Source organism: Scylla paramamosain, chromosome 12 (assembly GCF_035594125.1).
Source record: "Scylla paramamosain isolate STU-SP2022 chromosome 12, ASM3559412v1, whole genome shotgun sequence".
NCBI classification, from domain to species: Eukaryota; Metazoa; Arthropoda; class Malacostraca; order Decapoda; family Portunidae; genus Scylla; species Scylla paramamosain.
The window spans coordinates 18,462,428-18,485,447 of record NC_087162.1 but is presented as its reverse complement, the minus strand read 5'-3'; the positions used below and the strand labels follow the sequence as shown (position 1 = coordinate 18,485,447).

General features: G+C 39.0%; 1 protein-coding gene across 9 annotated transcripts in view; it reads right to left on the bottom strand.

Moving 5' to 3' along the window:
• LOC135105807 (palmitoyltransferase ZDHHC18-like) overlaps positions 1 to 20,757 on the bottom strand; it is a 26,757-nt gene extending 6,000 nt beyond the window's left edge. Inside the window, exons 1-12 of one of the 9 annotated variants that reach the window (XR_010271012.1) lie at positions 20,094 to 20,757; positions 15,388 to 15,545; positions 14,095 to 14,255; positions 12,916 to 13,074; positions 12,460 to 12,597; positions 9,772 to 9,929; positions 9,599 to 9,658; positions 9,288 to 9,405; positions 8,559 to 8,668; positions 7,029 to 7,233; positions 3,800 to 4,286; positions 1 to 1,948 (exon numbers count right to left, since the gene is read on the bottom strand). The exon at positions 1 to 1,948 is cut by the window's left edge and continues 6,000 nt beyond it. Coding sequence is in view for 8 of the 9 variants with exons in the window: in XM_064014353.1 (XP_063870423.1) it covers positions 1,662 to 1,948; positions 7,029 to 7,233; positions 8,559 to 8,668; positions 9,288 to 9,405; positions 9,599 to 9,658; positions 9,772 to 9,929; positions 12,460 to 12,597; positions 12,916 to 13,074; positions 14,095 to 14,255; positions 15,388 to 15,545; positions 20,094 to 20,252 (1,713 nt within the window). In the remaining variant the exon portion in view is untranslated. Of the gene's footprint in view, positions 1,949 to 3,799; positions 4,287 to 5,468; positions 5,593 to 7,028; positions 7,234 to 8,558; positions 8,669 to 9,287; positions 9,406 to 9,598; positions 9,659 to 9,771; positions 9,930 to 12,459; positions 12,598 to 12,915; positions 13,075 to 14,094; positions 14,256 to 15,387; positions 15,546 to 16,736; positions 16,838 to 20,028 lie in introns of all 9 variants that reach the window. The other 8 variants (XM_064014359.1, XM_064014360.1, XM_064014355.1 and 5 more) reach the window with 8 other exon arrangements.
• Positions 20,758 to 23,020: the final 2,263 nt, after the last annotated feature.

Genomic DNA, 23,020 nt, shown 5'->3' with positions numbered 1-23,020 from the left:
TTCAAAAACATAAAACTAAGTTTGTAATGTCCCATCAATAAAGAAAGGATTAATATAGCTACATGAGGATATTCTTTGGACTTTCAAGATTAAACAGATACATTCTTGAAAGCCATTGGTAAATTTTACATGTTTTAAAAATATCAACATAACTCATCTTGTACAGTTTATAAAAAAAAACATTTCCATATTGTGAATTCAACTCTCTTCTTTTCTATCCCTTACATATATAACTACTGACTTGCATCCAAGCTCTTCATAAACAATAATGTTTTTCAGCCATATGGTAACAGTACAAAACATTACTATGAAGTGTTAAGAATGCATTAATCACCAGCATTGTGGCAAGATATAGCTGACTGTTAGCCTCTGGGAATAGCAGGGGAAGGAGCACAGAGAAAAACTTTGGTTATGGTTAAACACTTTCTGGCTTCCACATCTGTTACTCAAGCATACAAAAATAAAATATGTATTACACATAAAACACCTGAAACTATCTGAATCTTATTACCATACTTCCAAATTTACAACAAAATATATGAAAACTGCAAGACAGTTTTAGAAAACAATGACGCAAATCATAAAATTGTCTGTGTCCGGACATGGGTATATATGTACAAATGCACACATCTGAATGTAGAAATATAAGCACACAGACATGTAGGGGCAAGTCAAAATTCTGTCCATCCTTGCATATTAACAAATTTACAAACACAAATGTCCATCAAGGAACCAAACACTATATATATCTATATATATATAATCTGTAGCATCAGCACTGCATTATGTACACTTTGGTAGGTGCAGGTGCATAATACACACGACAATTAGCATGTCTGTCCATCAGTCGGCCAGCTTTTTCTGCACTGCTCTCTTTCCTTTCTTGGCCTTTCAAGCCTGTCCTGGTGATGCCCATGACTAACAATGGGACAGCCAATAAGACCTCTAGCATTCCAGGATCTTATGCCTCAGGACCAATCTTTTTATCCCCTCCTCACCGGATGAATATGTTGTGAAAAATGAAATTTAAATATAAACTTTGACTTCATATAACAATGCTCCTATAACACACAACAACATCAAGGGTGGCTTTGCATAAAGGACACAGAAAGAAATAAGTGTATATGTTGAGATTAGGAAAATCTTATCTGAAAGTAACTGAAATTTAAGTTAGATTCCCAGTATGAATTTTGAGGCATTATCATTATCACTGTAATATCACTGTAATGCAGAGTTTATGTAACAATATTAAAAATCTTTTATTTTAAACATATGTATTATGCAGCACCAGCAACTTGTTACTGAAGGCTGAAGTATGCAATGGGGCTACAAATCTTAACATAAGACTGATTGTGCAAATTGTTACATAGAGAGTTAAAGTAAGGTGTGATTCATTAAAAGAAGGGCTTGCTCTTCACTCAACTTTCTCCATTCTCTAGTGCAAAATTTTCCCCAGATCTTCAGAGCTTCATCACAACAGTTCAGCAAAATAATATATTCACAGCTCTCCACACAGACACACCAACTAGTCTCTGGAGCAGATAACTTTCTGCTAAGTTGCCAAGGTAAGCACAAATGACAGACCCGAGTGTCACAAGAGGGCCAGACTGCACCAAAGGGGAGGTGGTGGGGGGAGGGAATAGTGGAATCAGGAAGAGACTCTATACTGCATTGCTGTGTATCAGTCCCAGCTGCGAGGACTCGGAATGTGAGGGTTGGGACACAGAGCCATCTATGGAATCCAGATCAAGGTCATAAGAGCTGTCTAGAAGGTACAGCTGACTGGAGGTGACCCCTGCATGGCTTCCCCCCACCCCCACCCCTGGCCCAGCTGTCACTGACAAATCTCCTGGGGGTGTCCCGGTGGGTCCCACCACCACTGTCCCCTGGTGTGAGGTGACTGGCGTTGGGGCTCCCAGGCTGCTGCCACCACTTACCACATCTTTCCCTGCAAGATATTTACACTCTTAAAAACAATAATAAATAAATAAATAAATACAGTGAAAAAAAAAAGCACCACTGCTTTCTCCCTTTGAAAGGAAGAGAAGCACAGATATAGTTTAACATTTACTGCAGCTCACTGAATTTTGTACATGAATGTAAACACACAAGAAATAAGAGATAAAAAAGAAAAGGGACAAACAGAGGGACTCAAGACCATCTAAAGATAAGAGTAGAGACCTAAGATAATCTTGTTGTTTTGCATGACAGGATTGGATATTTAGAAATCAAAATTATTGCCATCTTTAAACTATCAAATGTGGAAGTGGGAGAAAATTAAGGAAAGGGTGAAGGTGGAAAAACTTAAAGGTAGAAACTAGTAAAGAGGAGGATGGGAAGTGTTGCACTTTGAAAAGAGGAAAGGATGAAAAAAAATTTAAAAGGAGTGGATAAAACAGAGGTACAGACTAAAAGGGGTAGAAGCAGGATACAAATGGCCAATTCATCAAATATCTTAGTTCATGTTCACTACCCAAAGCAGCCTCCCATTGCCTAATTTATGCCATCAACAACTCCACACTGAGGTTTCAGTTATGTGAATTAACTTAAACAAAACAATGGAACACTTGGGCAAAATCTTTTGGCTTCTTACCCCTTCCCTAATCCCTCTCCTGAATACTACAGTGTGCTACTTCAATGGTAGCATAAATCATGAAAGTCATTATCATATAGTTACTTTGTTTTGCTCATGGAAATTACCATAGGTGGGCATTATCACAATAAATTATTGTGATAATGATATCAGGTTATCAGTTATTTGATAATTATTTTTCCCACATTATCGATTCATTGGTATCACCAACACTTTTAGTTCCAAACTAGTAATAATTGATAATTTTAGTTCTTGGAACATGAGCATATTGAAGAGGTAAACTTTCAAAATTAAATGTAGTAATTTTACTTAAAACAGTACTTTTCACTCATTCAATAAACAATGAATTTGAATTTTTCTAAGATTTTTCTAAGTTTTCTAAGATAAAAATAAAGATTTGGATTGAACAACTTTTTTACTGAAAATATCAATATTGTATCACTAGTATTGGAATTCCGGATTTATTGATTTATCAGTTATTGGTTATCGGGCGATAAATTTATTGCCAGTTATCGATTATCGGTTATCACCGATAAGGTTATCATTATCAATTTACTGGTTATTACGATAAATTTCTTTGTTATCCTGTCCAACTATGGATATTACACAATTTGAGAAGTTAATCTGTTTAATAGAACATAAGGAATTATCTGAAGTGTTTCCTTACACAGCTGCAGGAATTTTTTCTGTACTAGTTAAGAAAAACACTTCTCTCCTGCCATGATAATTTAGATAGTGTGACTAAATTTGGAGTGCCTTCAATGTTCATGAAACCTAAATGTTACAATTTGCAACATTCAGCCCTGAGACCGAGATTCTGCACCAGTGTGAGTGATCCACAGTTTTCTCAAAATGGCCAAGAGTAGGAGAGAACATCTGACACAAAAGGAGAGATAAACAATCCACACTGTTACAGAGAGAGAGAGAGAGAGAGAGAGAGAGAGAGAGAGAGAGAGAGAGAGAGAGAGAGAGAGAGAGAGAGAGAGAGAGAGAGAGAGAGAGAGAGAGAGAGAGAGAGAGAGAGAGAGAGAGAGAGAGAGAGAGAGAGAGAGAGAGAGCGCAACAAAGAGATATGGTGTGGTGGGCAAGGCATGCTTTTTCCTATGCTACTATTGTGCTGGTGGTGTCCTAGTCAACCATGCTTGGAGGAAGTGAGGGAGCAAGGGAGGGAAGGAGGGAGACTGCCAGCCTTCCTTCATCACCCACCTTTGGCAGAATATCCACCACGCCATGCTAAACACTCCTCAAAACCACAAACCAAAATGTATGATTGATAAGTGGTGGTGATTTAGTAGTAGTAGTAGTAGTAGTAGTAGTAGTAGTAGTAGTAGTAGTAGTAGTAGTAGTAGTAGTAGTAGCAGTAGCAGTAGTAGGGTGTAGTAGTAGGAGTAGGAGTAGGAGTAGCAGAGGTGGCTGGTCACAGGGAATGAGTTGTTATGTTGCTAGCCTTATTCCATGGCAAGAGAAGTGCTAGAGGACTGCTTGTGCAAAATGATTGGGAGATGCTGCTCATCAGGATCCCTAACACTCTTTCTCAGTTTTCGGCCAGTCATCTTTTGGACTTTGCCACAAGGGGTGGGTCTGTCTGCCTGGCTAAAGTTGATGTGATTATTGTTGTTGCTGTGGTGGTGATAGTGGTGGTGGTGGTGGTGGTGGCTGGTACTGATGATGATGTTGTTGTTGACACTAATTCCTATCAGAAGAAAGGAGGAGGAGGAAGAGGTGGGTAGACGCCAACACCAGTGGAGAGGAGGGAGGCAGCGTGGGGAGAGAAGAGAGAGAGGGACACATATTAGATGACTGCACCTCACTGTCGGTCTGATGCTAGTGCAGCACATAAGCACACACATATACACACACCCACATTCACACTCCCACCTACAACCTACACACATACCTATAATTAAAACCTAAATACAAATTCAGTGCTATTACTATTACTACTGCTACTGATATAAGTATTATCTATGTATACCACATCTAAAATTTCCATTACTACTATATCACTACTATTACCACTACTACTACTATACTACTACTACTACTACTCCTATCACTACTCTTACTACTTCTGATTTCTACTACTTTCCAAAAATAACTTTGACATCAAAGATAAAACAGTCCTGAAAACAGTTTGCTATTGACAAAAAAATACTAATACCTGATGAATAAAGTGCAATTATATACTTGTATTCTTAAACATTCATCATACCATTACCTGGTGCTCAATCATAGCAAAAATATGACTATTAAACAAAATGTACCTTGTGTTACATAAGTGACAATTGCAATATGATAATCTCAGAATTCTAGTATGAATGATGTACTGAAAGATGCTGAAGTATCTCCTCAAGGTCACATATGTCTGGATCATGCTGAGCATGGGCTACAGTGCAAGACACTGCTGGTGTTCATCCCACCTCCTCCACTGGGGACCATAAAGAGACTGCACCTAAGGACTAACTCAGGCAGACTGAAGTCTGCCTCACTATTGCATTCTCCTGTTCTAAATATTATCAGGTTCTCTATCTGCAGGTAAGGGTAATGTGGAAAGAAAGAAAACATGTTAAACATATCACCTAAGCACAAGACCTCTAACTCAGTGTTATTACAAATAACAACAAACTACCACCACAATTAACTTTAGCTACACTCATTTCAGAGGAGAAATATGTCCCATCCTTCCCTCATCAACCCTCTCACCCTCCAGTGAGCGTACATAAGTGGTGACAATCAGTAAGTCCTTTATGTACTGATAAGAGACATGAAATAGAAAAAAGCCTGTGGGTCATGCAAGGTAGAGATGCTTGTTATTGGTGGTGGCAGAGAAGAAGCTGCTGTTGTGATAGAGACTTGCTGAGAGAGGCTGTTTTACCCCCTGAGTGCTGGTGTTGGGCCCCACTAGACCAGGTGGTGGTAGTGGTAGTAGTAATGGGGCTCAAAGTACCAGGAGGCTCGGAGCTCTAGTGCTGGGGCAACGCGATAGTTCCACACATGACCTTCATGGACACAAGCACACCGAAGAGGGATCAAGACGAGAGTCACACTGGCCTACACTAACCCGACAATGACCTGGCCAGGATCTCACTTCTGATCCATCCTCCAGATACCCCATCTATACTCCTTTTCCTTGGAACAGAGCTTACATCACTGCAACTACATTATATTAACTCAAGGGCAAGGCATTTCAAGAAGGTAGTTATTTTTAATCAAGTTTACCTAGGTACTACTTGGCTATTTCACTCAGTCAAGTTCATACTACTGTCCCAACCAAATTCTCCTTTACTTACACAGATATTAGCTTATTTAATTTATTTCTAACTCTCATGTCTGACTCTTTAAGATCTTAAGCAGCCATTTATGACCTTCTATCAACACCATGATTTCCTAGTCTCTGCCTCATAATTTTTTGCTTCATTTCCCTCTTTCTTTCATATAATCCTGTATTTTTCCATCCTTCAAGTGGTTTCCCCTGTTATATTTGTTCCTCCAATCTAACACGATCTTGCAGTCTTTCTATTCTTCCTAACAACAGCATTCCACCTGACAGTAAAAATCTGACCCAATCCTGAGGTGATCCCAACACCAGGCTCTCAACTACTGGGGTAGAATGTACTGGAATGAATGCATGTACAATACCCCAGTGCATTCCAGGCCACACCAAATCATCCCCAGGATAAATATGTTAGTGAGAGCACTAGTTCCTTCACCAAGAAAGCAAGTAAGAAATTAAAAGAAAATAAAGGGTGATAAAAACATATAATTATCTGTTGGGAGAATGTTAGAAGCTGTAACTATTATACAAGTAATTCCATATGTAAAGTCAAATCTTAGTTTCCATCTGAAGGAGAATCAACATGAAGTCCCTTCCCTATAATATTTGTTCCTATCAAATAATTTCTGAAATACGTGTCGGTTTTCATCAAAACATATACATACTGAACGGTATTCTCTAATTAAAATAATGTCAATAGATACAGAAAATCTTATTTGATAATATAAATATGTGAGCACTAGTGAGCAAAATTAGTATGAAAAAAAAAAAATGAAGCAGAAAAACAAGGCAGCCTTCCTTTGAAAATATTTCCTTTATACTCCAAGTCAAGAACATACCACCATTGCATCTCACACAAACAACTTCAGAAAATGCCATCTTTTCTTTCAATCTTGTTGTCAATGACAGTTAGAGGACACAAAATGCTCCTAAAGAAATGGAATCCCAGCCTCATGATCCCCTGAACACAGAATGAAACATCATTAGAATCAAATGACTGGGAAAAAAATGCAGTCACTTAAAAACACTGGTCAACACCCCACCATAATCACAGGGAAAGATGTGAAAGACTGGAATAAGGAGGGTGTGTCTGTCTGTTGTCTGCACATCTACCTGTGCTTCAAACAGCAAGGTCAGCCGTGTGTCACCAATTTCACTCACCATTTACAGATTGGGAAGAGACGGACTTCTTTTTGAGGGAGCCCGTGGAGGTGGAATTCTCTGTACCAATAGCTCCACCACCCATGACAGGGATAGTGCCAGGCACCACACTGGCCCCCACACCACCACCAACAACAACACCCCCATTGGCCCCATGTGTGCCCACAGGACCTTCTGACCCTGCCCGAGGAGACACCAAACCATTCTGGGGAGCAAAAAGGAGAGATGAGAGATCAAAACTTGTCAGTAATGTTATTAGTATTATAATTGCCAATCCATTTCCACAATAGGCAGGTTCAAGTCATTCCACAAAACACTCTCTCTGAACTGAACGCCCACACAAACACAAGGTGATAAACTTCAACTAATTAACCTTTTATATATAAAAGGGGGTGTTTGAGTTACAAGTGAGATATGTTCTGGAAGGCTGCTCATAAGTCATTTTGCTCATAACTTGTCATCATAATCGTTTGGTGCAAAAAAAAAGTATCATACGTTCAGTAAACAATGTAATGCTTACTTACTTGATACTTGATACTTGATAACGAGAGAGAGAGCACCTTGCCTAGTGGGTGATGTAATACTACTGAATAGTGACTGGCTTGAAGCTTCTGCCAAACACGACTCAAATATGTCAGGTGTACAACCTGGGTTAAAATGAGGCACCTCTCTCTCTCTCTCTCTCTCTCTCTCTCTCTCTCTCTCTCTCTCTCTCTCTCTCTCTCTCTCTCTCTCTCTCTCTCTCTCTCTCTCTCTCTCTCCTTTTCCAGTTATACATGCCTTTATTCATATAATGAATTAAGATAGTTGTTGGAAAGTATAAGACACCTTTGTTTGCCTATTCGTGCACTTAAGAGTGGATGTAGCCAAAGTCCAGCAGGAGCAGCCCCAAGTTATGAGATGCAGGCGCTCTCTCTCTCTCTCTCTCTCTCTCTCTCTCTCTCTCTCTCTCATGCACATTTTTCCTTTCTCCCATTCTTCTTTTTGGGTTATACACGCCTTTATTCATATAATTTATTAAGATGGCTGGTTGAAAGCATAAAACAGGTCTGTTTTGCATACTCATGGACTTAATGTAATGGAGCAGGCTTTCTACACTATGCAGTGCAATCCTCCCGTCTCTATAACTCTGAGAGGCTGACTGGAAGAGGTCTGTATGCTGTTGAATCTCAAGCCAGACTCACTGTAGTGCAGTATGACAAGTTTTCAAATTGAATTTTAATTTTAAACTAGTGTCTCAAAATAAACTGCTACAGGGCTATCCTGCTTGCCTGCTTGGGTAGTGGCAAAACGGTGTACAAAGTAAATATGGTGCGTAGCGCCAAATTTGAACTTTAGTTAGCAAAGGGAATAATATCAAGAGCACAGTTTCATTTAGAGAATAGACTGCTTGTATCTCTGAACATTCATAGCTCATTGCCTCAGAACTCAGACACCCTCTGTGATGACAAAATGTACAATACTACAAATTATCCACACTTCCCATTCCTTTGATCTTCACACCACACTTATTAAGAGCAGGATGCTTACCGTGGGCTGGGCAGTGTACACTGTGCCGTAGGTCCTGGAGGCAGCTTGGATGTCCCCTGGCCTGCCCTGGGTAATGGTGAGGTACTCTGAGGTCACCACTCCCCGGCGGTCTGTGTAGCAAAACACAGCAACCAGTCAGTGTTGTCAGTGAGAGTGCACATTATTAATTATGGTTCTCTTACACCTGACTAGTAGCATGAGAGCAAAGACACCAACTGATAATTCCAAGGAAGCCTGGAAGCAGGGCACAGTGACCAACAACAATTATAGGAATCAGAGGCTTCTGATACACTGGTCAATTGCATGACAAAAGTCAAGTTTAATCCTTTCAGTTGCATGACAAAAGTTAAGTTTAATCCTTAACTTTATCACTACTTGTACAGTGGCCTGGTGGTGTAGTGGCTAACATGTTCAGCTCACAGCTGAAAGACTCTGGGCCAAGCAGACAGAACTAGGTTTGTCTCCTTTTATGCTGCAGCTATTTTTCACCTTGCAGTGGACAGGTACAGGATGTACTAAGTTGAGAAGTCATAACCTTCACCTTTCAGCAGGAGTAAAATATGTATGTTATGAGTATGTATGCATGTGTGGTTCCTTCTAGAGACTAGAAGTGATGAGATAAAGAGTAAATGAAATAAATAAATAAGAAGAAAAGGGCAAAAAAAAAATGAAAATGGTTATCAATTACAAAACTGTAGAATAAAGAGAACCAACAAATGTGTCACTCACCAATGAGGCTCGGTTGCACCGGGCCACACAAAACAGCCAAACAGTTAAGGCAAAAATTGCCATAACCATAAGGATTAAAATTGGGCTCTCCTCGCCGGGCTGTGAAGGAGCCTTTGATCTGCAACAGGGAAGAAAACAATGGAGTCTTTTTTGCCTTTCCTCATAACTTCCTCTTATTCCTCCTTCCTGTGCTCACTTTCATCTTGCATGCAGAAAATTAGAAATCTATGAAAACAGAAATCCTGAAACTTCACTTTGTCAGCTTTCTTCTATACAGCTAGCTACATAATATTCTAAACATAAGGCATTACCTCAGAAGAAAAACAAAACTCCAGAAATCCAGTGCAGTGAAGAACAAATTGGATGGATGACTAAAAATGAAGAAACATCAGTAAATAAATTAATAAATACCTGCTTTATTTTAAATTGGCTTAATATTTATGAGTGTAAACAGTATAAATGTTTGTCCTTTTTAGTGACTCACATCTTCATTGGTGGTTTGATTGGAGGTTGTGAGGTAGGTGTGGAAGCCAGCAAGGCCCAGTATCGACCACACGGAGAAGAAGCAGATAACGCCCTCGATCACTGAGGCCGGCTTCCGCTGGACTGATGCCATGAAAGTCGCATTCTCATTTTTCATAACTGCTCATGATAGAGAGAGATAAATGAGAGAGTTACAGTAATGCCATCACTTTACACATAATAGAATTATTTAAGAGAATGTATCAGTGACATATGTGAAAGAAGGAAAGGACAAATGAAAGTAAGCACTATAACTATGGACTTAACAAGTGTGACATTTATTTTTATGATCATCCCTTGGAGGATTCTCCCAGTAGATATACAGAATGGCATATTCATAACATCAAACACTACTAGCTACCAAGCTTTCTTTTTTGCTATTTGGAGACTCTCATACACAACACGATATATCCATAACTAAGCAACTATTGCCAATTAAACCCATTATGTATATGAAGACTATGACTCCAAACTGTCCAGTTTTCAGAGCTAGAACTCAAATGTTTTCAAGAAGAGAGAAAACTTTTCTATCACACAGCCTGTCTCACTGGTGCTTTTGTACCATATATTATTTATTGAATATAATTTATGCACATGACCATATGGACACATATTGCCATATGGCAGTGGTTTCCAACCTTTTCGAATTCTCGCCCCCTTCATTAAATGACAAGTTCCCTGCGCCCCCTCCACTCTTGTTTAAATACTGCTATTTACTGTCATAGTTGGCACAAGTCAGATAAAAAAAATATACAATACATAATTATGTATGTATGACTGAATGTATAGGCTTACCTTTATGTCTTAACCAATTATGTATTCCATCAAAATCAATAATGTTGATATATAATCATCTACTAAGTAATTTTTCTACTTTAAGAAGTGCTTACACCCCCCCCTGGCAGCCCTTTGTGCCACCTTAGGGAGGCGCGCCTCACAGGTTGGAAACCACTGCCATATGGGCACTCCTCACCTATTCACACCTCTTTCCTGACTTTCCTAAGGGTGTCGGTCCCCTGGGGAAATACCTGGACTTACACGTTTCACCAGTTATCACCTATAAACCCTTTTCTCCAAAACCATGTGACAGATGTATTTGTATGTGGGTGGTGGGTGCCTCTCAGCCCAGGCTAAGTAAATTAAGGGTGCCAGTGGCGGTAAACAGAAAACTTCATAAAAACTCCTCTTAAAGCTACTCATAACTTTTAAATTCTCCTCATACCTAGGACCTAGACTTGTGAGTTATGCAGAGTAACTCATAAGGCGACTCCTGGCTGAGGTGAGTGATTTATGAGCTACTTAAAAGACGCTATGAAGTGTATCTTCTGCTACCAATAGTGCTAATTTTGTGTTAGAAACACTCCTATCATGATAATAAGGATACGTTAGTATGCTATTCTCACTTTAAAGAGAAAATTAATATAGAAATTTTGTTAATGTGATAATTGCAGAAATGAGAATCTATCAATATACTATACCTCAAAAGAATGCATGAATTTACTCTAGCAGCAGAAGCTGCCAAACTCAGTTCAGAACAATATAGGTCACAAGAAGAAGAAGAAGTCTACTGACTACTGACAAGCAGTACCAATAAACCTTACCAGCATGAAACCAACCCTGTAGTTATGCAATTGCTTAATACTATTTACTTAAGCATTATTTTGATAGTAACACCATATTTTCAGGGTACAAGTTTAGATATGCGGTTCTGCCCAATTGCTCGGCTCAATGAATCCCTGCTCTTCTTTGCTCTAAGCCATTTCACTAACTAGATCAAACCAATCTAGACTAAACCAAAGACCTATCCACACCTAATCAACTACTTTGACAAGATAGTTTGGTTAATTAATACTTGGTTAGGTTTAGCTGGGTGAAGTCTTGGGGCTTGCTGCTCCCGGTGTAGGTTCACTGGGTCTACCCAGCACTTGGGGACCTATGCATGCATGAACAGTGTGCCAGGGATACGATTCAAGTGAACCACCTTCACTCCCTTGTAACAGCCATTAAATTCTTACAAAACTTTGAATTAAAGTTTTTCAAGTAAAATCTAACCAAACCTAACCAAAATGCTTTGGCACTATGGTACCACAATTATTGTTGCTCCACCATTATCATTTGTGAGTAGCTTATAAACTTCTCATTTGTCCTCTCCACAACTCACAACACACTGACAAGCTAGGAGTACTCATAACCTGATGCGAATTATTCTCCATTTTTCATAAGGCTTATGAACTATTCTTAGAAGGTTTATGAGCTGTATCCAGCTCACAACAAACTTATGACCTTTTCTGTATACTGCTACTGAGACAGCTAGAGGGATATCTGCACTAAACTCAGAGGAGGGTGGATCCTGTTTTCTCTAAATCAAATAAATGATGAAGCTAACAAGATATGATTCCATCACCCTTATTACCAATTACACATCAGAAGGAAGGAGCTGTCACAAGGCAACACTATACAGAACATAGGGTGATAACTGATGAAAGGTTCAAGTCCCAGTGTTTCCACAAGGGAATGCCCACATGGTAATGTGCATCTACAAGGTTGTGTGCATGAAATACATACAATAAGTAATATACAGTAAATGCAATAAACCTTAATTTCCTCTCAAAATATACATGAATATACATACTAGATGACCTATACTTACATATCACAAGGTGAGCGATGACACAAGAGAAAATGAAGACACACAGGAAGGCAAGAGATATGATGAAGAGATAAAAGTAGCGGTAATTTCTTCTTCCCACACAGTTCCCCACCCATGGGCAGTGGTGGTCAAACCTCTCTGGAAAGGAACAGGCATAAACCTTCCTCAGCTTAGGTAAGTCATTACAGAAGACAAAAAAAAATCTCATTCATTAGGAGTATTGCAAAAAAGGAAGTCTTTTTAATTTTTGCAGATTTGGTTCTTACCTTCAGTTATTTGTGACTAACCTGAGAGACCAAGCAATTACCCAAAGCATATCAGCCTTGAAATGGGAGCCACACTATCACTATACTTGTGAAGAGATAGGAAGAGGAAGGAAAAGTTCCTCTGATGGCAAGGATGGTTTATAAGCAGTGGAATGGTATAAGCCAGTGGAATGGTGATTAACTTACTCACCCACACAATTGTCACAAATGGAGCAGTGGGAGGCTCTTGGAGGCCGGAAGATCTTGCAGGTGAAGCAGTACTTTAGTTTGACTGTCACACCATTGACTGTGATCTCCTTGGTGCGGGGCGGAGGCCGCAGGCGAGGACCATTGCCTGAATTTGGTACCTCTGAGGGACGGAATGAGACAAATGACTGTGATATTCAAGTTTATGTGCATGTAATCTAAATGGTTAACTTTCCTTAATGGTACTTATAATCTTATCACATGGAACTATTCAGTGAAGGTTTCATAAATAAGTATGAAGAAAAGTATATGCGATACAGTCATTTAACAGACCTCGGTTTAATAGATTTCAGATTTAACAGATACAGTATGTTGTCCACACAATGATCCAAACAAATGGACAAATGTCCATTATTTGAAAATTTGTTCAGCAGGTGGTGGGGGAGGCAGTGGCAGTTTCCCTCCAAGCAGCACTCAGAGTAGCCTAGCCTACATCTGAGTCATGTGATATGTAGTCCTGTACATACCCTGTACATATTATAAAAGGTAAGCAAAACATTTACTGTGTATTTATACTGTTCTGTAAAGCTATATTTCACTATTTAATATATAAATATGTACATAGCATCCTGAATACTGTATCTTTAATATGCATGATACATTTACCCTATGCTAGGAGTGGTACTTTACATGGTGGTACTGAACACAAAGTATGGTTTTTCAGCAATGGACATTTTCCATTAACAGACTGTTGCTGGTCCCCTTTTGTCTATTAAATGAAGGGTCGACTGTATCTAACACATATATATATATATATATATATATATATATATATATATATATATATATATATATATATATATATATATATATATATATATATATATATGCATGAGAAAATGTGTGGTAAGTTATATATAATTATTTCAGAGTCCTTAACTGCATGCATACTGAGGATCAATACTTCAATTACCTTGTATACATTGCCTATATCTTGATGCCAAGGAGCTTTAAGGTCAAACATTTTATCTACAATCTCACAGATCACGTCTTTGCTCCCTTCCTTCCCAAGCAAGCCACCATATCTCCCTCCCTCTTCTCTCCAAACCTCCCATGATAAGCAGCATATTGGATAATATACTCGTACATACTTCCTCCGGTCTCACTTTCCATATAACCTCACCTATCTGCTTCTCAGTGTAGACAGCTTCCTCCACAGTGGCACGGGGTATGATGCCAGGGTCAGTGAAGGATGTGTGGAACAGCGCTGACATGACAAATATGAACAGGAGGCCACCCACAGCAGGAATGGCAGGTGTCAAGTTCAGCGCCAGGAATGGACAGCTGTGGGGAGGGAGTGAGGTAAGTGACATGTTAAGGTTATGGCAGGACAAAAGAAAGAAAGAAGGAAGGAAGGAAGAGTTTCTCTAATAGTAAAGTGGGGGTTTATAAACTTGAAAAAAAAAAGAAGGAAAGGAATGAAAGAAAAGGGAAAGAGAAGTAACAAAAAAGGAAAAAAAATAGGAAAGAAAAGAAGAAAGGAAAGGAAAAGAAAAGAAAGGAAAGGAAAGGAAAGGAAAGGAAAGGAAAGGAAAAGAAAGGAAAGGAAAGGAAAAAGAAATATATGCTCTCTTTAACATCACAATCAATGTTCACAATTTTTATTTCTTTGTTTCAAACTCTTCCGCAATCAGTCATTCAAAAAACAAGTCATTGCAAAACCTTGTTTGGTTCACTAAACCTTAACTCCTTCAATCATTCATTAATTTTAGGGGCAAATGGCAGAATTCCACCAACCAACCACATCCATACCTTCCCCAATCAAACACTCATTTGGCTCTATCTCCATCACTCCACTTGGATTGAAAACACCACAATATCCATTGAGCAAAAAAGAATATCATATGGAAATTTCAGATTTACTCATGATATGCAGGATAGTAAATAGCAAATACGAAAACACTGGAAACCTTAATGTGAGACAGTGAAACTAGAAAAGACTTCATTAACAAATGGAAGAGAAGTAAAATAAATCAGGAAGTATTGTGTACAGAACCAAAGTTGCAAAACGGAATTTACCTAAAAGACAAAAATAAACAAGCATTAAATAATTAAGAACATCAAATACAAATACAAACCCAATGAAGAAATAAATCACTACTCTGGCCTGAATTCCAACACACATATCATACTCTACTCATACCTTACCACAGACCATGGCCAATCAAACCCTCACAACCCACCACTAAAGGGAAGCTGCAAGATGCCAACAGGCCTACACATGGCAGTCCATATATCAAATGTACCCACCTATTTCCACCAATTATCCCCATCCATAAACTTGTCTGATCTTTTAAAGCTCCCAAATGACTCACCATTTACAACTTGATTACTGAATCCTACACCCCAACTACTGAGTCCTAACCTGATTCCTGAGTCAACAACCTATTTACTGAGTACTGCTCCCGACACTCACTCAAAGACGAAGAAGAGGACGCTGGTGACCACAATGAGTCCCACGGTGAAGTAGAAGATGCCCGTCTGCTGTGCCATGATGATTCGACCATCGCAGCAGAATTTGTTGCGTCCTGGGAAGATCTGCCATTTCCGCTTCACACTCGCCATTTTCACCTGCTGGACGTGATGATGAGGAGGAGGAGGAGGAGGAAAGGAAAATGTGTTGGAATAGGTAGAATGAAAGTGAGAGGATGGTGGAGAGAAAGGAAGGCAGGAGAGAAGAAAGGAAGTAGAGGAAGCAACATTATCAGATAAGTAGTTGGGTAAGAGAAAGTGAAGGAGGAGGAGGAGGAGGAGGAGGAGGAGGAGGAGGAGGAGGAGGAGGAGGAGGAGGAAAAACAATTGGGGAAAAGCAGAGGGAAAAATAGAACAGAAGGAAAAGAAAGGCAAAAGAAGAAGATATGAGAGAATGAAATAAAGAATGGTTGAAGGAGACAAGGGAAGGGATGGTAAAAGGAAGCAAAGCAAGAAAAGATGGGAGGAAAGGAGAATAATGGTTTTATTTTAATAGGCATCTCTCTCTCTCTCTCTCTCTCTCTCTCTCTCTTAAACAAACATTCCTCTCAACAATGTTACTTCCTATTACACTCACTCTCTCTTGAAATTTACATTCCTTTACAGCACACACCCACCCATGCCCTCACCATACACACACACACACACACACACACACACACACACACACACACACACACATTTCCTCCCTCCCCACAGCACAAGCCCAGATAACCCTAGCTGTTATCTCACACTACAAACACTATACTATCTGCCTTCCTGGGAACTACTTTAGTGTTATAAGTAGATATACTCTAACTCCAGACCTTATTATTTCTGCATATGAAATACTTAATTAGCACAGTAATAAGCAGAGACAACCAATGCCTCAAATGCCAAGTGAATTTTTGTAAGGATGCCTTTATTAATATGACACTTGATTTATAACAGAATAAGCAGAAAGACATGCTGAAAGCACTACTATTGCAATATTTGAGAAGTTTATCTCTTTTCTAACTTTAAGATGTAAAAGATTTAAATGATCTATAGTAACTACTATGGTGGTTCAAATGATAATGTCTTCAAAGAATCTTCTGAGGAAGTTTCACCACTTCCTTTAAAGAATGTTATGTTTTTAGCACAGTCATATTTGGTACTGATGGATATAAACTGAAAATTATAATTAACTACATACAAAATTAACAAATGAAAAGTATCTGAGAAATAATTATAATTCTTAAAAATGTATATAGATACTGCTTGCCAAGTACTATTTTATCAATGTAACTTATGTTGTTCCAAACTGTTACACACCTCAGCTGTATCATTTGTGTATTACTGTCTTGCCCAGAGATGTCACCAAGAGTGAATTTATAGACATGTAACACTGAAGGGAATGGCAATCTGAGGAATATCTATGAGAGAGAGAGAGAGAGAGAGAGAGAGAGAGAGAGAGAGAGAGAGAGAGAGAGAGAGAGAGAGAGAGAGAGAGAGAGAGAGAGAGAGAGAGAGAGAGAGAGAGAGAGAGAGAGAGAGAGAGAGAGTCTCTTATTTTAATGAAGTGGCTTGTGCAAGAAATCAAGACTTAATTTCCTGCTTCTCATAGACAGTTACACATTAGAGATTTTAATGGTGCACAGATACAACTTTCTTCTTTCATCACAACTGTTATTTAGCATGTCTGTGGTAGCAAGTGTAGTGTATCTATCTAGTGCAAGACACAAGGTGATGAGCTCACAAGGTTCACTGTCTTGGTGCTTTCTGCCTTATTCTTAACTTCTCTTAAACTTATTTTTATTACATTTTTTTATGTTAGTCTCCATTGACTTACTTCACTGAAGTATCAACTAAATAAGATCGACTAAAATGCTCATTTAGCACTGAGTGATGTCCATTATTGAATGACAAATATCAACATGAAACTGTTCCAAAAAACTCCCCCAAGGCTGCAGTACTGAAGTCTCCACTAAAATCTGTCCCTGTATGCACTGTTCTCTTTTCATCCTCTCACATGTGGTACTCCAGTAATCTACTATATCTGCCCATTTCATTCAAAGCTGTTCTCTTACTCCCACCAAATCTGTCATACTCATTTACATATAACCTCTGAGTCACTTCACTTTTTTCTGTTACCAAATTACTTTATGGTGCTGCATTTCATCCCTTCCATCACTCTACATATCAGATGTTCACCTTTACCTGATATATCAAATATGTTATCAGTTTCTTTCACCATCCCATTATTTTCACATCACAGATATTTCTCAGGTAGCTCATTTCAACTGTTTAAATTCTTGATATCTTTCATTCCACTAATATTTATAGTGGTACCTATGTGACTGTTGATAAAATCCATTATGCAGACTCTTTGTTTGCACCTCCATGCACAACATCCTCTCTTCCATCATGTGTACATAGAAAACCAAACATTTTCCTCACTTGCACATCTCTTACTCATGTCTCACCTTCTATATTTCCATGCCTGCATATATTTGACCAAAGATACTTAACTTTATGTAACTCATTTTTACACCATTCAGCCTAAATTCACATTTCCTTGGACTTAGGGCATAATTTCTTACTTTATTATGCACACTCATAATCAACCACTTCACTTTTACTCCTTTCAAACATCATCACCTTTATTTTTATTTACATTCACCTTTAACTTTCACCTTGGCATGCACTATGAAATGTGTGTGTGTGTGTGTGTGTGTGTGTGTGTGTGTGTGTGTGTGTGTGTGTGTAGTAGGTGTATATCTATGCTATAGTTATGTTATATTAGTAGATTAGAAAAAAGAAACTGCAACCATTCCCAAAACTTTCACACAAGTATAAAAAGTCAAATGTCTAAAGGAGGAGATTTGTACCTACCATCAGACTCCTCACCTACCTGTCCTAGAGGAATATCTTAATGAATTATGAGCTGTTCACATTGCCTAATGAGTGAGCCCAGCCCCTCCCACCTGGCAAACACCACTCAGGGCCATCTCCCCTGCATATCTACCAATCACATGCACCAACACCACTAAGGGGGAAGAGGGAGGGCTCACTCATTTAAGAAGCCATCAATGTGCATGGAGAGAAAGAAGCATGGTCATCATCCACACTGAACCAAGAACACTACATTATACAGAGAGAGAGAGAGAGAGAGAGAGAGAGAGAGAGAGAGAGAGAGAGAGAGAGAGAGAGAGAGAGAGAGAGAGAGAGAGAGAGAGAGAGAGAGAGAGAGAGAATGCAACAAGTAGAGAACAAAACTCATGCACTGAAACTTTCCTGTCACTTATGCACTTTTACCAATGATCATGGAATGCAGTGGTACTTCATTTTATTTTCTGAACTACATAATGATAATGGTAGTAATCTAAACTAATGAATGCATAATGATATAGTAACTGCTTTCATCTCTGAGAAGCAGCCAGTTTATTTTTGTTAACTTCACATTTAACCTTAACACTTAACCTTAAGCTGAGGAGTGCTGGTATTTACTTAATGGTCATGGCATTGGTGGATTATCTAACTTTTTATTTTACCTCATGACTAAGCTCAGTGATGTGCCTTCATATAAGACTTGTTGCAGGCCATGACCTCCCTCTTGGTTGGGCTATTAAAATTATATTCATGGCACAACCAGTGTTCCTGGCAGCTAAGAAACTTTTTAATTAAATGTCCAGTCTCCTAAGTGGAAACAGTTTCACTTATCATCCTCCATTTTTTTATTACAATTAGCAGGAACTACTGAACCACTAATGATACTGCAAATTCTTCAGATTAACTGTCACCGAGTCTCAATTTGTATACATTGGATCTCCATATGAAAGGGCTATTATTTCAGGAAGAAATGTACCAATGCCAGGAAATACCAAAATACCAAGAAATTCCTATACCACTAATACCAAGAAAGCATGATGAAAATAACCAAAAATAAAGAAATGTTTCCTTAATCAAAAGATCTGAATGCATAACTATTTGAGACTAGGTGAGTCAATTGCAGTATGCACAAATAATAAATCCAAAATCTACTGTAATATATTTTGCAAAATTCATCAAGTTTCATGTGACTGAATGCCTTCTGCCTGCACAACCTAAACCACAGCCACTGAAAACTTACTAGCTGACTAGGGAAAAAGTAATTGATATACTAAGGCATTTTTTCATGTAATGACATTTTAATACTGTCCTACTCCTCTCAGAGCAAAGCCTTTATGTAACTGATTATTAGGAGCTAACATAAGGTCAGTGGTGTGCTCAAGACACTCAAGCATGGCTAGTCTTCAGCAATGCAGTAATTAACCACTATGTTAGGAAAACTAAGGACACACACCTTGAGGCACCGCATGGCTGAGGTGAGAAATACATACACACACGTACACTCAGTCTTTAAAAAATACACTTTGCAGGAAAGGACAAAAATGTTTAGATGCATCTTCCAAAACAGCACCAACAGTTAAATTTTCCCTTCACTGCATGGTGCAGCACTGCCCTCCCCAGCCATGCACGATGCCATGGGGTCTCTCTGAGCACCAAGCTGCTACAGGCCACACACTGCTGTGACAGCCACCTGCCGACACACCTGCCAGGCACTCAGCACAAACAGTCCAATTACCTTGGTGTGCAGTGCAGAGGAAGAGGCGGTGCAGGCTGGAGGGAGGGGTGGGGGGAGGTCCTCACCTGGGCGGTGGAGGTCACATCGAGGTCGAGGTTGTCCTCCGAGGACGAGCTGGCGCTGGACTGGACACACTTGTTGTCCAGGAGGCGGTCACTGGACTGGGTGGGGGACTGTGAGGGTGACTCGAGGGCCACGCGCTGGTACTCGCCGGCCTCCAGCATTAAGAAGGCCGGAGAGGGTCCTTCCTGCGCCTTGTGGTCACCTGGCCTCCTTACCTCCTCCCGTGAGCCTCCTCCTCCTCCACCTCCCGCCGCTCATCCTACCTCACCTCCTCCCTCTTTCCCTTCTTCCACTCCCGTGAGGGCTCCTATTAACACTTTTACTTCCTATCGCTTCCTTCTCGCACTTCAAGGCGCACGCAACACTTCCTTTCTCTGCTTCCTCACTACCGGGCACTCATCCTCCGCGGAAGGAGTAAATAAGGGGTGTAAATAGTGGAGAGAATGACACTTTAAGGTGGAGATGGGCCGTGCTCTGTCTGTGTGGCTGGCCTCCCTGGGTGTGTTCACTGCTGCGCCTGTTAAGTCCGGCTCGCGATACTGATTTACTCTCTATATTTCAACTCTCCTATGCTGTTCCTATATGCCATTCCACGTATTTTGTTAAAATTTTCTATTAATTGTATATTACCAAATACTTGAATAGTTATTTACCTACCTAAAACTAAGAATGTGTTATTTCTCTCGTCATGGGCTAAAAATATACGTGCGATCATCTGTGTCCTTCCAGTGATTTTTAGATATTCTGCAAATTAAGCCAAACCGTGTGAATGTAGTCTGAAGACAAACTCTAAGTATGTAGCTATCAAATAATCCATATTAGTCACCCTGTTTACCATTTCTGGTCAACCCGGAAATACTTGCCTCGGGACTGATAAACATCACAGTGGATATTTCTTGGATTAATCAAGAAACCTCCTTATGGCAGCATTGATAACATGCACATGTTAGTCTCTCTCTCTCTCTCTCTCTCTCTCTCTCTCTCTCTCTCTCTCTCTCTCTCTCTCTCTCTCTCTCTCAATCCTGTAATCTTTGTCTGTATGTCTGTCTGTCTCATGGTACGGTTTCACTCAATATTCACTTTAACGGGACTGAGGTAGTGCTGTGTGTGTGATGGTAAATCATCAGTGACGGTGATGATGATGATGATGATAATAATAATAATGATGATTCCTGACGATAATGATGATGATGATTATTATGATAGATTCCTGATGATGATGATGATGATGATGATAATGATGGTGATGATGACGATGATGATCGTGACGATGATGATGATGATGATGCTGATGATGATGCTGATAATGATGATGATGATGATAATAATCCTCAATGATGACAATGATCCTTGATAAGTTCTTTGATAACGATAATAATCCTCGATGATGACAATGATTATCCTTGATGACAATGGTGATCCTTGATGATAATGTAGATCGACTTTCCTTGAAGATAACAAAGATATGATTCTTGATGGCGATGATGATGATCACAGACAACCATTCTTTCCTGCTCTTGCCTCATCACATTCAGTCATCTTATCCAATCATCTATACCTCCCATTCTCTCTACATACCCAGACCATCTTAACACTCCTTACTCTGCTTCATCAGCCTCTTTTCTTCCAACACTAATTTTCCTTCACACTCCTAATTTTTCTTCCCATCAGTTATAGTAGGTGGTATTTCACATATTTCTTAGACTCCTCATATTCATTGCATTCAGTTTTCTATCCTAGCTCCATGTTCCATGTTTCAGCACTATACATTGCAGAAGGTTATTATTATTATTACTCCTTTCCACAACCTTCTCTTTGCATTCACTCCTCATGATATATTACTGGTTTTTCTCCACACCCTTCTTATTTCATTAATTTTGCACTTAATCTCTAACTTTATTCCTTCATCCATAACAACATGCATCCTTATTGTTGATACTTGAAACAGTCTAACTCTTTAAGGAACTCAACTTACAGAACTGGATTTATTCTGTTACTATCCTTGTGGGCTTCATTACTTTAATCTCATCCACTCTCAAATCCCTGTTATCACACAGCCTTCTGTATTCATCTACCAGCTGTTCCAGTCTCTTCTGCATTGGCCAGCAGTGTAGTACTGTACTGTATATTTGCAAACAGCAGCATCCAGATTCCTCTCCATACTATCAAACTCAGAGCTCTGCCCAATATTCTTGCATTCACCTTAGAACTCCACTCACACAGGCATTAAAGAAAATAACTAAGGGGATACCTACATTCTTACTGCAACACTGCTTCAATGGGAAATCACTGATTTACACTACTTCTCATTTAAGCACAAGCTTTAGTACTATTTACATAAAATTTTTAACTTTTTGTTTTTTCCATCTGCTACTTATCTCACAAATTTTCAAAACGCTTCACGACCTTTCCTTAGTTTCCTCATCATAAGCTTTCTCTAAATCTGAATGCCCCAAATATACACCATTGCACACTTGTTTATTTGTACTCTATAGCACATTGCCTCTACGGGCTTTAAGGGTCAGATTGATCTCTGTGTTCCAGATCAAACCAGATTTGGAACTAGAAGTTTCCTATTTTATCAAAAGAAAATGTTATTATTATTATTATTATTATTATTATTATTATTATTATTATTATCATTATTATTATTATTATTATTATTATTATTATTCTATTATAACTGTTATTATTATTGTTGAGACATTTTGACAAGTTGGAGATAGAGGTGAAAAGAAACACAGGAGTTACAGGGTGAGTTTATCCCTGACTAGTTTTGTGAAACTAGTTGGGAATAAACTTGCTTCATAACACCTGTGTCTCTTTTCACCTTCACCTCTATTATTATTGTTACCATTTTCATTATCATTACTACTATTATTATCATCATTATTATTACCATTTTCATCATCATCATTATTATTATTAT